At 49.0% G+C, this 16,994-nt stretch overlaps 1 protein-coding gene across 3 annotated transcripts in view; it reads left to right on the forward strand.

The window, feature by feature from the left end:
• DDX31 (DEAD-box helicase 31) overlaps positions 1–16,994 on the forward strand; it is a 73,059-nt gene that overhangs the window by 43,062 nt on the left and 13,003 nt on the right. For 2 of the 3 annotated variants that reach the window (XM_069582103.1, XM_069582102.1), the window contains exons 18-19: positions 4,945–5,056; positions 10,893–11,061. In XM_069582103.1, coding sequence (XP_069438204.1) covers positions 4,945–5,056; positions 10,893–11,061 — 281 coding nt within the window. Of the gene's footprint in view, positions 1–4,944; positions 5,057–10,892; positions 12,326–12,481; positions 13,268–16,994 lie in introns of those variants that run through there. The other variant, XR_011255431.1, reaches the window with a different exon arrangement.

The following is a 16,994-nucleotide window of genomic DNA, read 5'->3' on the forward strand; positions in this document are numbered from 1 at the left end:
GCCATCCCATAATAATAGACTGTTGTCATGGGAACTGGCTGGAAACTATAGAGAATCATGGGTCTTGGCACACTTCTCTGTTCTTCTGAAACTACTGCAAATTCTAGTTAGGGGGCAGGGTTTGTTTTCTGTTTTTCCAGATGTTCCCACAGCTATGTAATTACAGCCCCAGGGCAGCTCTGTGGGCTGAGCAGGGGCACCCGGGGAGCTGTGTGAGGATGGGATAGCTCAGTGGTCAGGAGCACGGCCTTTGGGCCTGAGTCCCATCTCACCAGCTGTGTGGCTTTGGGCCAGGACTAGACCTTGGGGTCAATTTCTTCCTGTGTACAACTGAGATAATTTTAGTTTTCTTCTCAGAAGGAGATTGAAGAATTGAGCGAAAAATAACCCAAGAGTTCCAACACCGGGACCGAGTGTATTTATTGTTATTATTATTATATCACATCAGTTAATAGTACAAGCATATATGGAATTGAAGCTCAGACTCATTGACACGAAGCCCAGTGCCTTTTTTTTTTTGCAGTTTCACACTAAGTGGAAAATTGGCACTTGGCTTCCCTGGTGGCTCAGACGGTAAAGAATCTGCCTGCAATGTGGGACACCTGGGTTCTATCCCTGTTTGGGGAAGATCCCCTGGAGAAGGGAATGGCTACCCATTCCAGTATTCTTACCTGGAGAATTCCATGAACAGAGAAGCCTGGCAGGCTACAGTCCATGGGGTCACAAAGAGTCAGACACGACTGAGCAACTTTCACTTTGACCATTCTCCAGAATTAAGAGCAAGCAGCCAAGTTACACAAGGAGATGGTGAAGGGTCCAGTAACCTTGTCTTCACCTACACTGTTGCCAGGACCGGCTTTGGTGTCCGTATTTATCCCCGAGCACAGCCCAGTTCTGTCCCGGGTGGTCATGTGTCTCCCGAGTATCTCTGGGGAGGCTGTGGATGGGCCCAGGGTGCCTCCTGCAGGACGCTTCCCCAGAGCAAGAGAGCCTTCCTCTGCTCTCTCCAAAACGAGCCACAGCCATTCTATAAACATCTGCCCTGTGGCTGGTGGCCCTAGTTCCTCTCCTTAAGCCTTTTCTGTGGCTCGAGACCAGCCTGGAAGGCTGGCTGGGGTTTGAGGAGCCCTCCTGAGATGGTGGGTGAGAGGCGGGGCCCAGAGTCCGACAGGCTCGGATCACGAGTCCTGGCTTCACAGTCAGTCATTCTGCAACCTGGGGCAGATTTTCCCCAGCCTGGGTTTTCCCCGCTGGAGAAGGAAGACGTCTTGAGTACCTGTCCTGCCAGGCCGCTGTGAGGTTTAAATAGAACAAGACATGGAGCGCTGTGCACACTCTGGGTCATGTGAGTTCACCTCTGCCCTGAACTGCTGCCTTGATGGACATGATGTTTCGATATTTTTACGGTCTGGTGATCTTTGAAAGAGAAAAAGCGCTAAGTAAGGCCGGGCTTTCACCACACCAAAATAACTAACTGGTTAACTTAGAAAACTCAACTAGTCATGCCAGATTCTAGATGTCACATCCATCAGCACCACCTGTTTGACCACATTTACCTTTCATTCACAGGACAAAGCAAAGCAAAAACTAAGTTGGCTGCATTACTGATTATCATGTAGATTACTGCCTTCAAGTGTGCGTGAATCCTATGAATGGTAAAGAGAATAAAGTGAATGGTGGACACAACTTTTGATTCTGTTTCGCCTGAAAGATGCAGTGCCCTAATTGGCATCTTTGATGTGGGCGATTCTTGCTGGTGTACCAGCCAGTGCCTGGCACACAAAGGTGGGTGCAGTGGCTGGGCCTTCATGCCGAGCCAGATGCCTCACCATGAAGCCCATCCTCGCCCAGCTTGGTTGAAGGCCATTGTAAATGTCCCTGTGGCACATACATTTTAGGGCTTCCGTGAACAGAAAGCAAGTGAGTGAAGCATCTGTAAAATGTATATTTCATATTTAGGTATATAAAATATATATAGCTGCATCTGGGCGCGCGAATGTTCACCCACCTACAAAGAGAATAAATCTGATCTTTCAACTTGACTGGGAAGTGCTCAGAGGGTTCTAGGGACTGTGGCGGTAGAACTCAGCTTGGCAGCAAAGTGATTAAAACAAAGTCCTTCCATTTAGTTTAAAAGCACCTCAGAAGTTGTCGATGTCAAGACACGTGCTTCAGACCAAAAAAAGTCTCCCACCCCAACTGCTCCCACCTAAAACTTTTTGCAACAAAAATAACCCCATCCAGCTCTCTTGGACTCATCTGTTGACTCTTGATAGGCATGAATTTCCATCTCCACAGTATAAACATACACCCAAACATATTCTTCCTAAAAGTTTTTTTTGTCCAATGAGATGCACCTATAAGCTCATCCTAACAGAAAGCTCCCTGGCATCATGAGAGATTAAGATCACTAGCCATCGCCTGGTTTTTGTGGTCTGTTTCTTCTTGCCAAGACCAGTAGAATCTCTGCAGACACAGAGTATCGAGTGTGTCTAGACCTTTGGAAATGTTTTTTTTTCCTAAACCACCCACCGTCTGCTAGTTGCAAGCTGCTTCATTAAGCGGGAGTAAGTCTGCGTCTTTGAGGGTTAGGGGGGCCGGTCCTCGGAGATGTGCCTTCTGGGGTCTCACCCCCCTCATTATGGGAGCTTCTTCCCTGTCTGGGGCTGAGCCAGTGCTGCCTGACTCTGCCCCCTCTGTCTTCAGTTTAAATTTAGACTGTCCTCCCCAGAAGACAACGGAAAAATACCTCGTTCATTCTCAAGAGGGGCAATTTTAAAATAAAGTATTTCTGGAAGTGGCAAGGGGCGGGGGGGCTAAGACCTGCTTTCTCTTCAGTGTATGATGTTTCCTGCCATTAACTTTTTCTTACATTCTACTAAAACTGACCTCATCATTTCAAATGTGCGAACCTAGTTTTATCGCCTTTTTTCTACATATTTTACTGGTATACACACATATATATGTGTATATGTAATTTTTTTTTTTTTGGTTGGAAAGAAAAGATGCCTCATTTTGAAACCTAAAGGGGGGAATAAGAAAAGCCCTTTGTAATATATTGCCATATTATCACTAAATCCCCTGACAGTTGTGACACAGAAGCAAGTCACCTGTCACTTAAGCTTGAGGTCTCTTTAATTTTCTCCTGGAATTCGCACCAGGCTGTCTTTAATTTGAGGCCTTTATTGGAATTCTGAAACCTCTCTGCCTCCCTGGCTCTCAGATCTATTCTGAGAGCTGTTACAGAATGTATACAATAACCAACAGAGGGATTGGAGAGGGCTGGAGCTCTGTTTATTTAACACTCTGGAGGGATTTTTGTGCTTATTCGGTCCTGGCTGCCCGGCTTTCAATATCGCTTTGACAACCATTCTGCCCTTCTCATTAATTTTAAACAGTTAAAACACAGGAAAAAGAGGAAAAAGTTTTCATTATTAAAGTGCTTTACTTTTTAATAACAGAGGATTCTGTCCGCCAGGGGAAAGGGCATCCTTGCTAATTTCACATTCATATTAAAAAAAAAAAAGTGCGAGGAAGGTGACAGTTTCGTTGCTGAGGTGGCTTAACGAAAGGAGGACGGCAAAAAAAAAAAAGTTTGCATTTCACATCAGTTAAGAGGGTAAAAAAAAAAATCCTTGTTAATGACAACAGCAAATGTCCACTTTCGTAACACAGCTCCTGAGTGACTTTTCTCTTGACATTTGAGTGGATAAAACCCTTAGGGGGACCATGTACTGTGAAATCAGCTAGACTGTCATCAGCCAAACAGGTAGCAGGAATGATTTGACTAAACTACAACCATTTTCAGGTTGTTAAGTCTCTATTAACACAGAGACTGCTCCCAGGAAGGAGGCTTTTTCTCCTCCCGCCCCGCCCTTCATTCTTCCTGCAGCAGCTTTCACCATGAAAGATGCCAGGGCGCCTGGGAGAGGCGCGGCCAGGAGACCCTGGAGCATGCCCCTGTCCTCTACAGGAGTCAAAAAGGAGCATGAACTGGTTCTCACGCTGGTTTTCTCCTGGTGACCCACATGGGGCGTGGCGGGTAAGGAGGGCTGGAGCTTCATTAGCACCATCCAAAGGATCAGCACCTCTGGGAAGGTGGGTTAGCCAAGTTTGGGGTCACATTCAGGAGACAGCGTTCCTGTCAAGATACAGGACACATAAGCCACGTGTTTTCAGGGAGATGTAAAGAAAGGAAATCTTTTCTCTGGGGTTGCTAAAGGTTGAAAAGAAATGAAATTTTGGTTTTATTCACATTTTCCACCTGTAGGGTCTTTTGTGCATACAAATATGACTTCTTACAGAGGGACCGTTGGCTGCAGAGATGCGTGGCAGCGGCCTCGCATGGTTGGCGGGAACAGCCCAGTTCTCCGTGGGTTCCTGGGCACAGGGGTCTGGGCTGCAAGAATGCTTCTGGAACACTGAGAGTCTGGACCTCTCAGGAGTGAGGACACGTGCTCTGTGATTCAGGGACAGACTACCTTGTGGGCAGATGGCTGTGGGTTGCTCTTAGACAGAAATGGCCTGGGCTCCACTGATGAATGCCAGGCAGGGGGCAGGTTGAAAGCCTGAGTGGGACACACAAGGTTCCTCTGAAACCGCTTCTGTCCCATCATGTTTTAAAGGCCTGAATTGGACTTGGAAAATTCCAAGGTGTCTCCCATAGACTTTCACCTTAAACATGAGTGATGAGAGGCCAGGAAGAAAAGTAAACAAGTAAATAAATAAGAGACCCGACCTACTCCCTCACAAAGCCATCCTCATCTTTGCTTGACTTTAACATCTTTATCGTTCCCTTTTCTTCCCTAGTAATATTGAAAGGATTACCCTTTTTGGCCCCTTGGTGGTTACTGTGTGATTTTACTGTTATTAAATCTATTATAAACCGCTTCATTATTCCTGACTCTGACTGACTGTCCTCTAATCCTTCCGTCACCTTCCCAGAAATCCCGCGCCACTGGCCCCCAGGAAATCCAAGAACGAGCCACGGTCTTGCAGACGGTGTTTGAAGATTATGTGCACTCCAGTGAGGAGACAGTCTCCAGTGCCAAGAAAGGTTGGTCAATTTCTTGGGTGGTTTTAGATGGATAACCCAACCGGGCATTGTCCCACGTCCACCCACATGCCCCCAGACAGGTTGGGAGGCCAACCAGGCAGCTCTGCTCACCAGCCAAAGGCTTCAATCTCCCTAATTCTGCAGGGATTGGAAGCTGGCACGGAAGGCTTTAAAGTGATATTAAATGTTAATTTCATCCATCCTCGCATTTTGCACAAATGAGGCTTTATCTTGGCTTACGTCAGGTCTAGAGCTGTGACCCAGCAACTTGGGTCTCCGGGACCCATTTTCCTCTTTCTTTGAAAACTGGATAGATGAGATTCGGCACGTCGGTAGGAGTTGTAGAGATGGAAATCAGAGATGAAGGCAAGGTCTGGAAATGTTAGACCAAAGCAGTTCCTCCTTGAAAATACAAAGAAAAACTAGAAAGAGCAGTGCTGAGGAAGGGCCGCAGACCATGAACCCAGCTCCTGGGAAATTTATGAAAGGGTTAGGTATTAATTCAGTATTCAGCACCTTTGTAGCATAAATTGGCCCCTGGGATCACCAGGCATTAGGTGTGGACTCAGTAGTTCACTCTGAGCGCCGAACAGAGCGCAGGGGAGGAGAGCTCAGAACAGCCCAATGTCTTCCATGCTGGAATGTGTGTGTCTTGGCTACTGACTGTCCCATGTCTGCTGATGAGACTCACCCCCGCTATGGGGAGATCCACAGTGACCCATGATTTGGAGAAGAATGCCAGGCTGGCTTACCAAGAGATAAACGCTGCAGCCTGTTGTTTTCTTCTTTTTATGAACTGAAACGTTTTTTTTAAATTCCTTTAATATTTATTGAATTGGGCACCATTCCCGGTGCTTGGCACACACCAGGGATCAGAAGACACAAAAATCGTCACCTTTGTACCATTCTAGTGGGGAAGCAGACAGTGAAAGTAATAAACATAATGAATGAATCACGCATAAGTTAGATAGTCTCGGGACTTCACTGGTGGTCCAGTGGCTAAGACTCCGAGCTCCCAATGCAGGGGACCTGGGTTCAAGCTCTGGTCAGGGAACTAAATCCCACGGGCTGCAGCTAAGAGTTCTCGTGCCACAACTGAAGATTCTGTGTGCCACAACTAAGACTTGGCAAAGCCAGATAATTAATTAGTTTAATTCAGTAGTCCAGTGAAAGGTGATGAGAGCGATAGAGGGAACAGAGCAGATGAGGGAGATGGAGGGCTAAGGGCAGACTGAGCCGTGTTGGGATGGTTGCCATGCGAGCGAAACTTTGAAGAAGGGCCACCCTGGGGCTCTGACTGAGGGCATCCAGGCAGGCACCTTGTGCAGTATGCCCAGAAGGAGGGGAGGGGCAGCAGAGGCAGGGCGTGGAGGCGTCCAGGGCACCCAGCTACCCTGAGCGAAAGGGGAGCCATCGGAGGCCTTGGGACAGGGAGGTGGTCTGGCGGTTCTGAGAAGGTCACGTGCGGCTGGGTGAGAATAGACCCGGATAAAGATGAAGGCCAGGAGACCAGCTCCCAGGCAGTTACAGTAATCAGGAAACCAATGAAGTCTGGTTTCTAATAATATCCCATTCACGTGTCTCCCTGCAGTGAATTCAGCAACTCCTAAGGTTCTTCCTGAGAACCTGCCTTTGGAGATGTACTAGAACATTCTCTCATGGAGAACAGAATGTCTCGGGGAGGGTTTGGGCACATGTTGAAAGTTCGACGAACTCAACTTGCTGTGGGATACCTGACCAAGTGTTGGCCACAAGGTTGATAACAGAGTTGGAGTGAAGAAGAGAAAGCAAAGCCACACCAGCGCTGTATTGCTGGTGTCAGAGGTGCTTTGGATATCCTAGCGAGCCCACAACTATTTCAGCGTGTCTGGGTCATCAGGCTAAAAGTGACAGTGAATGGTCCTTAGAGAATATGGTTTTGGGTTGTCTCTTCATCATTACCATTGAACTTACTAACACCAAGAGGCTGGCAGGGTTACTTGTCTTCTTTTCAAAGGATGTTGAAATGGGGCCACTCTCAATGTTTATGGGCCAAGAAGGAATTAAATACATTATCTTTTAAGGGAACTGCCTATAGAACATCTTGGTCACCCCACAGCAGGCATTGGTCCTCTGCCCTGCTCTGCTCTTAGGACTGACTTCTGGAGGTTTGAGGAGAGGAGACCTGTAATTGCCATACCCCAGGAGCTGATACTGTCTTTTGCATTTCCCTATCTCCATATGCAATTCTCTACCCCTGACTCTCCTCCCTTTTAGCCATTTCAGAACCCACCTCATGAATAACTAACAAAAGCAGCTGGGTTTTGCCTTCATGGCAGAAAACTAGTTGCAAACTGGGCCAAGTATGCATTTGTTTTCCTTTTGTCCTTTCTGACCCAGCTATTGCTAATATCCAGCATTTCATCATGGTCAGTTTCCAGAAGCAGTTAGCCCTTTTCCCCCTCACATCTTGCATCTTGTGAGTAGAGCTTCAAGTAGTAAAAATCGTGGTAATATAAGTTTGAACTCCAGACTCCTGAACAAAAATTTCAGAAAGCGGAGTCCTTCAGCTGTGCGGCACCGCTTCCACTTCCTCTTGGGGGTCCTCCCCGAAGAGCAGGAGTTATGTGTTAGGGCTGCGCCTGGCTCGGGAGGGATCATCCCTCCCTGTGATTAGAGGGAGGCTGGCTCCTTGGTCACTTAGCCTTTAAGAGAATTGGTGCAAGCCGCCTCTCCCACTCCCTTTGGGTGGTTGTCACTGTTAATATGCCAGACGTGTGCTCCTCTGGGGCAGGACTGGGGTTGGGAGGAGCAAGGATGGGCAGCACCTTCCAGACTGGAGTTTCGCTCCTTTCGGCCTCCTTGACCCTGAGCATCATCCGCAAGACGCTGCTCTCCCTGACCAGATGCCCAAGAATAGACTCGGTTTATTGCTCAAAAGGACAAAATGTCCTATGTCCTTGGAAGGTATTTTGAAATAGATTTCCCTAAATCCTGTCATCCTTACGGCTCTGAAATGGGATTCAGTGAGAGCACCAGCTCTGAGTGGCTGGAGCGTCATCCGACTTGCATCCCACAAGTCTCCTATCATGAAAGGTCTCCTTCCATGACCTCTCCTCTTCTGCCCCATCTCCGCCTCACAGCCCCTCTTCCTTCCACTCATTCCTGGCACTGCCAGCACGAGCCACTTCCTGCCCCCTGGAAGTACAACCTGCCTGTCGAGGGGGAGAACTCTGCTGCCATTTCCTGGCAGACCCCTTTCCCCGTAGCTGTTCGGTCAGTCAGTTCAGTCTCTCAGTCGTGTCCAGCTGTTTGCAACCCCATGGACTGCAGCACACCAGGCCTCCCTGTCTATCACCAACTCCGGGAGTTCACTCAGATTCATGTCCATTGAGTCAGTGATGCCATCCAACTATCTCATCCTCTGTCGTCCCCTTCTCCTCCTGCCTTCGATCTTTCCAGCATCAGGGTCTTTTCCAATGAGTCAGTACTTCACATCAGGTGGCCAAAGTATTGGAGTTTCAGCTTCAGCATCAGTCCTTCCAATGAATATTCAGGATGGATTTCCTTTAGGATGGACTGGTTGGATCTCCTTGCAGTCCAAGGGACTCTCAAGAGTCTTCTCCAACACCACAGTTCAGAAGCATCAGTTCTTTGGTGCTCAGCTTTCTTTATAGTCCAGCTCTCACATCCATACATGGATGGATTAGCTATTAGTGGAGCACCTATATCTCCCAGGACTAGGCTCTGCAGCCTCAGCTCTCAGGATTGGTGTGGAGAAGAGCAGTTGTTCTAATCTGCTCCAGCACAAGGGCAGTGTGAGTGAGGAGGCCTGGGCCAGCATTGGGGTAAATGAGCTTTTAAAGGTGCAGACTCTTTGGCGTGTCCTGGTCCCAGCCTGCTCTTTCTGTCTAGAGTAGTTGTTGGGGGTTGGGAAGAGGCAGAATCTCCCAGGTCGTGGTGGTTGTAGCACTTTCCCCTCTGAGGACTTGAATTCATGTCAGAACCTTCCCAACTGCAGAGACCATTTGAAGCATTAAAGATCTTCCTTGAAAAACCTCGTCCCCAGTTATTAAAAAGGGGAGTGAACACAGATGACAAGAGGGGTGCAGAGGAGTCGCCTTGGTTATTATTTCTCATCGATTGGGAAAAGGAGTTCACTTTGCTCAGTAAATAGAGCTTTGATGGGTTCCCAGGATCCTTCCAGGAGCTGATCTGCTAAAATGACACTTTTTATTACTGTTCATAAACGCCGATCTCCAGGTGCTGCCTGGATATTACATTTAAGCTGTGGGCAAACTTGCCAGTCCAGTGGCTCAAACAGTGAGGGCGAGGGAGACTGGTGCCTGCTTCCAGCAACTGGGTGGAGAGGGGCGGGGCTACGACTGGGCCAGGAAGGCAGGGACGCTCAGTCCGTGGATGAGGAAGAGCGCCGGTGAGGAAAGGGCAAGATACTTGACTGTCACTGTTGTCCAGAGACATTCCGGGGAAACCAGGGATGGAAGAATGGTTCCTCCAGGGAGCATCCAGTGAAGGTGGATCCAGAGTGCCGCCTGCCTGGGAGCCACCTCTGGCTTCTCTCTGGCCAGTGAGAGGTCCAGAACACGGGCCTCTCTCTAGCTTTAAAACAGGACCCAGACGTTCCTGGTTAGACTGTGGTGAATAGCTCTAAACCCATGGCGATCAATGACTGTTTTGAGAGCTCGTTTAGAAACTACATCCTTTTCTTTCTCCTCTTTAAAATTTCTTTTTTCATTTTTTACACAGTCTTTGAATGGGTAAGAAACACTGCATTGGTCAATCCTGCATGCTTTCACGTGAATTTGGTTTTAAAATTTCATGAGTCTATGGCGAACTGGTGTCAGTGATTCCTGTGGCTGGGGAGCTGGAGGTGTGGCTCCGGGTGGAGGCAGGGTTTATAATAACATTGATAATAATAACGTGTAGGAATAATGAGCATGACCTACAATCATGATACAGCCTTGTGGACCTTTCGGATTTTATAACATTTGTTTGTGTTAGCTATTCAAAAAACTAAAATGTGATAGAAAATGTGTTCCCAGTGTAAAGATCTAATGGCTTCATTTTTCATGAGAAACTGGTATGCATTGATCCTGTCTCAGTTTCTTCTCTCATTCTCTTGCTCATTCACTTGCACAACAGAGACCTACTGTGGGGCTTCCCTAGAAGTCCAGTGGTTAAGACTCCATGCTTCCAGCACAACGGGCATGGGTTCGATTCTTGGTGGGGGCACTGAGATTCCACATGTCATGTGGTGCAGCCAAAAAAAAACATGCTGTCTGCCAGGTACTGTGCTGGCCCCAAGTCTATAATGAGGAAGAAGACAGGACCCTGCCTTCTAGGCTCATTATAAGCTACACTGTAAAATCTGAGATAATATCAGGTTTATTAAAGTGAAGTTATGTTGGGTTTATTCACTGTGTCCAGTGTTAGTCACTCAGTCATACCTGGCTCTTTGTGACCCCATGGACTGCAGCCCACTAGGTTCCTCTGTCCATGAGATTTTCCAGGCAAGGATACTGGAGTAGGTTGCCATTTCCTTCTCCAGAGGTTCTTCCCAACCCAGGGATCGAACCCAGGTCTCCTGCATTGCAGGCAGATTCTTTAGCAACTGAGCTACAGGGGAAGCCCGTAGACTTCCCCTGTGGCCAGTAGACTTATTTATTTTAGGAATGAAACAAATATGTGAGTATACATTTAGGTTGTTCATATCTGTCACGCCATCCTGGTTGTGTGTCCGTCGTTGCCTGGCAGGGTGAACTGCACAGGACGGGCCTTAGGCTGGGGCAGCAGAGACCTGTCCTGACACCCCCACCCCCACCCCACTGTCTTCCAGCCCTGCAGTCCTTCATCCGGGCCTATGCTACCTACCCCCGGGAGCTGAAGCATATCTTCCACATCCGACTGCTCCACCTCGGGCACATGGCTAAGAGCTTTGGGCTGAGAGATGCCCCTAAAAATCTTTGCGCCTCGGCCATGAAGAAGAAGAAAGCAAACCTGAAAAGGTAAGGCGGACAAGAGGCTGAGGGTCAGGTGGGTGTCAAGGGCCCTGTTCAGATTGGCGGTGGTGTGGTGGGCTGCTGTGTGCTTAGGGTAGACTCTGCCAGCTCAGGTTTTTGCGATTCTCTCAGCATACTGAGTGCTTGGATCAACCGGGAGAATGCCTAATCTGAACGCTTTTAAGGCATCTGCAGGAAGTTGGTGATGTCTCCTTTTGGGTCCTGAGTGGTGGGGATTATTGGACCTACAAGACAAATTCACTGGACCATCTTCACTGCCCACGGGTAGAGTAACTCAGGGCTTGCCAGGGTCAGAGCTCTGGATGTGCTGTGGGCTGCGGTCCACCCTGGAAGACTGGGGTGTCCATGAAACTCTGTTGAGGCCTCCGGGGGCCCCCAGCACCGCGTGCTGCTCTCCGTGGTGCTAATGTGCAACCTCCCATGGAGAGGTTGCACTGGCATCATCTCCCACCCATCTCCCCCCTAAAAACACCTTAGCAACTGCCCAGGGGCCCTGGTGAGAGGAGAGCCTATGTGAGGAGGGTTGCCCAGCGGTTGGGCGCTGGGCTCTGAGGCCATCTTCACAATTTCAGGAAGCCCTGAGATGATTCCCCTCAGCAAAATGCAGTTGTGAGAGCTCTTCTTTCTCTCCTCAGAGATGGGGTGTTCTCTCGGTACCAGCTCCAGGCTGTGTGGAAGCTAGAGTACCTTAGATGCCAAGAGCTGCTTTTACGGGGAGTTTGGGTGGATCGTGGTTACTACTTGTGTAATGTGTGGGTGGGAAGGACTCAGAGAACCCCCAAGTGCTCCGGACAGTTATCTCCCAGTGTCCATCCTTTTTGCACGTTAGTTACAAATGCCAGTACATCCTTGCCTGCTGCCGAGCGCCTGTGGGCAGCACCGCACTGTCACCTGTTCCCACGCTGCGTCTGTCTGGCACATTCACCCAGAAGTGCTGATCACATGATCAGCCTCTCTGGGGCCTGGTTTCTCTGCTGTGAAATGACAGAGGGGCGAGGCCATTGGTCTTGGAGTCGCGGGACTTGGCCTTCAGCTCCAGCTCCAGTTCTGATGTGAGCCTGTGAGCCTCAGACCATATCTTTGCTTAATGTCTCAGAGCCTTGTTTTCCTCAACCATAAGAGGGAAGAGGAAATCTGTGCTTTTAGCTACTTCACAAGAAGCAGAGGTCTGTGATGCGTGTCACTGTGCCTTTTGAAGCATGAAGGGCCATCGAGATGAAACACCGTAGGGCAGAGAGCTGGAGGCCAGGTGAGTTAGGATTTCAGAACACCCAGCGGGAGCTGTCCAGGGGCTTGGCCCTCATGAAGCTCTTCATGATGGATAAAAGGTTACCTGATTTTAGTTTCCGTTTTGGAATTTTTAAGATGCTCGGTCTTTTCTCTTATACCGACCCCTGTCATATAGGACCACACTCCAGTGCTTCTGCAAGGCAGGCGCTTCTCCACATGCCCTTCTCTGATGCCTGGAGGAGACGGAGACGCGTCCAGCTCTGATTTCTTCCAGGCGGTTCCGAGTTGCAGAGCATTGCCTGCTGCCCCACACCGGCTGTCCTGGGTGAGGCTGTGGCCAGAGACCCCTCTGCTGGAGCCAGGTCCTCCCAGAGGGAAAGGGTGCCCCAGCTCCACCCAGATTTGGGGCGCTGTGCACCAGAGTTAGCTTCCTGCCCTTGGGTTTGGGGTAGCTGTCGTCTGTCCATGGTAACTGATTTTTAAGAATGTGGCAAAACCCTGAGGCTCACAGTCAGATCTGGAGTGACTGCCTAGTGGTCCGGAAGCCTGACCGTCGTGTCACCATCTCTAAAATGCTGACACTTGCAGAGGTAAGACTCGAGCTGCCAGGTGGAGGCTGGTAAGAGACTCGCGTCGTGTATCCCCTCCCTGCAGATCAGTGTGGCCCCAGCAGCTCACTGTCGGCGGCTGAGGTGCCTCTGCCAGCGTCGGCAGCAGCCCCTCTGCCAGGGCGTGCCTGCCCTCGCCCCAGGAGCACAGGGCAGGAGGCGGGGGCTCGGCGCCGGCATTGTCCTCACCTTGCGAAGCCACCAGGGAGCGCGCCAGCCGCCGCCTCCCGCCCCTGCTGACCCGCGCTGGCAGATGGGCACCAGGACGAGTGTCCCCCTGCGAGCAGGGGATTTAACAGGGCTTTATTTAAGGAAGAATGGGCTGATTAGCCAATAAAGAGCATGTAAGATGGTATGGGGCAGCCTTTGATGTCTGGCTGGCGCGGCAGGGAGCCAGGCGCTGAGTGACAGCAGTGTGTCACAGGATTACTTCGCCCGGGACAATGCCGCGTGCTGTTCCTGCCATGTCACTGCCCTGATACAGCCACTTTCCCGTTGTTACGCCCGTCTTTTGAAGGCATTTCTTCCGTCACCCCTTGCACCCTCCCGCCCCACCCCTGACTCGCCAAGGCAGACGGGCCCTCAAGGATACAGTAAGGTACTTTTTCTTAGTGGGCGGGGGCGGGGGGAGGATTCTTGTTGCCCCTGGAAGAAGAATGGCCGCGCAGCTAATCTGCTCATGGACCGTGTCATCATGGCCAGGGAGGCGGCAGAGAGACCTGACAAATTCTCCACACCTCAGGCAGTGCTCGAGCCAGTGCCAGTTGCTGCTCTTTGAGGACGGGAAAGAAAAGTCCATTAAACTCTGCACGAGTGTGGAGAGTTATGCCACGGCCACAATAATCGTTCCGAGCTGAGGCGTCTCCTCTGAAATCCATCTGTTGAGAAAGAGAACAGCTTCCCTGGGTTTTGTATGGGTGGATAAAATAATAGTGCTAAATTCTCCAAACTATTCTGCAGTCCATTTAATGGTGTTTACTTCCTCGAAGAATTATGTCAGGCGTAAACCTCTGATAATCTGCAAACCAAATTTATGAGACCATAAGCATAATCCCGACTCACCTGCCATCACCACCCAGGGTTCAGCCAGGTGTTAGCAGGTGAGGCCAGGGCAGGGCAGGCGAGGTGATGGCCAGGCATTTCTATGCAGTGACAACGGGACTTCTGTCTCCTCTACATGCCTTTATTTCAGAGAAAGGAAAGACCGAGCTACTGTCTCCAAATGAGACCTCGCTCAGCAGGCATGTCTCCGTCTCCCCCTTCAGTCCTCCATTCTGGAAGGGGACAGTAAGTGCCTTTCCCCTGTGCACAGAACTCTCCTGACGCTGACACCCAGACCTGTCAGACAGCCCCCACCCCGGACACCGGCACACCATGCACACAGGGAGTCGGTGCTGCTGGCAAAATACTGAGTGGCCCCTTAGCAACATCCAGCACAAACACAGCATCTTCTTCTCGTGAAACGTGGTTCTTAGTTTAAAGCCAGGTGTATTCAGCAATTCCTGAAAGGAAACGTACCTTCCAAAATCTCCATCTTCCCCGAAGACAGCACTGTCAGCCCTGGGAGGGCAGAGTTGTGTTGTTCACCAGGGTGTTTGTCTGCCTCTCTAGGCAGTCACGTGTGTGAGTAGAACCTGTCCAGCACCAGTGAGCAGACAGTTCCCTCATCTGCTTGACACTCCGTGAACAGTGGTTCAGGGATGTGGAAACTCTGAGCCTCGAGGAAGGGCTTACTGCTACAGTGGCAGTGTGGAAGGGCCTTAAATCAGCCTGTCTAATTTGGATTATATGCTATAATTGTAAATTTATCAAGACTTTTTCCCAGTCTAGTTTGTAGCTACCTGAGACCGGCCCCACCCCTGGCTTCTACCATCTGGGTCTTTCTGATGTTGCTGTTAATGCATAGATACATCTTTCAATAAATTTTCTCACACCAGCTGAGCTAAGTGTTACCTGGTGGTACTAATTTGATCAAACAGGTGAACAGTCTAAACGTAGGGCTCTCTGGTCCCTTGGTGCTCCCTGAGTGCACTCTCAGGGCCTGGCAGGCTGGGATCCGCAGTGGAAGGGGGCGTGGGCTGGTCCCCTTTGTCCTGCCCTTACCTCCCAGTCACCATCCCCAGCACCACAGAGCACGTCCTTCACCTCTGTTACTCCAAAGTTCTACATTTAGTGTGCTGGCTAAAATGAGGAAACGTCCTTGGGGGCGGAATCATACTGCCAGACTTTGCTCATCTGTGAAATGCTTCATCACTAAAATTCAAATCAGATTGCGCAAACCTTTTCTTCAGTGTCTTACAATCTTGTGGCTGCACTCGCCGTCCACAGTGACTCTGGAGCCCAAGAAAATAAAGTCTGTCACTGTTTCCACTTTTACCCATCTATTTGCCAAGAAGTGATGGAACCAGATACCATGATCTTAGTGTTTTGAATGTTGAGTTTTAAGCCAGCTTTTTCACTCTCCTCTTTCAAGAGGCTCTTTAGTTTCTCTTCACTTTCTGCCTTTAGCCTGGTATCATCTGCATATCTGAGGTTGTTGATATTTCCCCTGGCAATCTTAATTCCAGCTTGTGCTTCATCCAGCCCAGCATTTCGCATGATGTCCCCTGCATAGAAGTTAAATAAGCAGGGTGACACTGTACAGCCCTGACGGACTCGTTTCCCAGTTTGGAACCAGCCCGTTGTTCCATGTCCAGTTCTAACCGCTGCTTCTTAACCGCCATCCAGGTTCCTCAGGAGATAGGTAAGGTGGTCTGGTATTCCCATCTCTAAGAATTTTCTGCAGTTTGTTGTGGTCAACAGAGTCAAAGGCTTTAATATAGTCAATGAAGCAGAAGTAGATGTTTTTCTGGAATTCTCTTGGTTTTTCTATAATTCAGTGGATGTTGGCAATTTGATCTCTGGTTCCTCTGCCTTTTCTAAAGTCAATTTGTACATCTGGAAGTTCTCAGTTCACGTACTGTTGAAGCCTAGCTTGAAGGACTTTGAGCATTACCTTGCTAGCATGTGAAATGAGTGCAGTTGTGCAGTAGTTTGAGCACCCTTTGGCATTGCCTGTTTTTGAAATTGGAGTGAAAACTGACCTTTTCCAGTCCTGGGGCCACTGGTGAGTTTTCCAAATTTGTTGGCATATTGAGTGCAGCACTTTCGCAGCATCATCTTTTAGGAGATGAAATAGCTCAGCTGGAATTCTATCGTTTCCATTAGCTTTGTTCGTAGTAATGCTTCCTAAGGCCCACCTGACTTCACACTCCAGGATGTCCGGCTGTAGGTGAGTGATCACACCATTGTGGTTATCTGGGTCATGAAGATCTTTTTTGTACAGTTCTTCTGTGTATTCTTGCCACCTCTTTTTGATCTCACCTGCTTCTGTTAGGTTCATACCATTTCTGCCCTTTATTGTGCACTTCTTTGCATGAAATGTTCCTTTGGTATCTCCAGTTTTCTTGAAGAAATCTCTAGTCTTTCCCATTCTGTTGTTTTCCTCTATTTCTTTGCATTGTTCACTTAAGAAGGCTTTCTTGTCTCTCCTTGCTATTCTCTGGAACTCTGCATTCAGTGGGGTATGGTATCTTCCCTTTCTCTTTTGCCTTTTTCTTCTCTTCTTTTCTCAGCTATTTGTAAGGCCTTCTCAGACAATCACTTTGCCTTCTTGAATTTCTTTTTCTTTGGGGTGCTTTTGGTCACTGCCTCCTCTGCAGTGTTGCAAACCACCATCCATAATTCTTCAGGCACTCTGTCTTACCACATCTAATCCCTCGAATCTATTTATCATCTCCATTGTATAGTCATACACTTTGCTTATGGTTCAGCTGGTAAAGAATTTGCCCACAGTGCGGGAGACCTGGGTTTGATTCCTGGGTTGGGAAGATCCCCTGGAGAAGGGAAAGGCAGAATTCCATGGACTGCATGAGGTCACAAAGAGTTGGACACAACTGAGCAACTTTCACTTACAGTGTATAATCATAAGGAATTTGATTTAGGTCATATCTAAATGGTCTAGTGATTTTCCCTACTCTTTTCAGTTTAAGCCTGAATTTTGCAATAAGGAGCTCATGATCTGAGCCACAGTCACCTGCA

This window comes from Ovis canadensis, chromosome 3, assembly GCF_042477335.2.
Source record: "Ovis canadensis isolate MfBH-ARS-UI-01 breed Bighorn chromosome 3, ARS-UI_OviCan_v2, whole genome shotgun sequence".
NCBI lineage: Eukaryota > Metazoa > Chordata > Mammalia > Artiodactyla > Bovidae > Ovis > Ovis canadensis.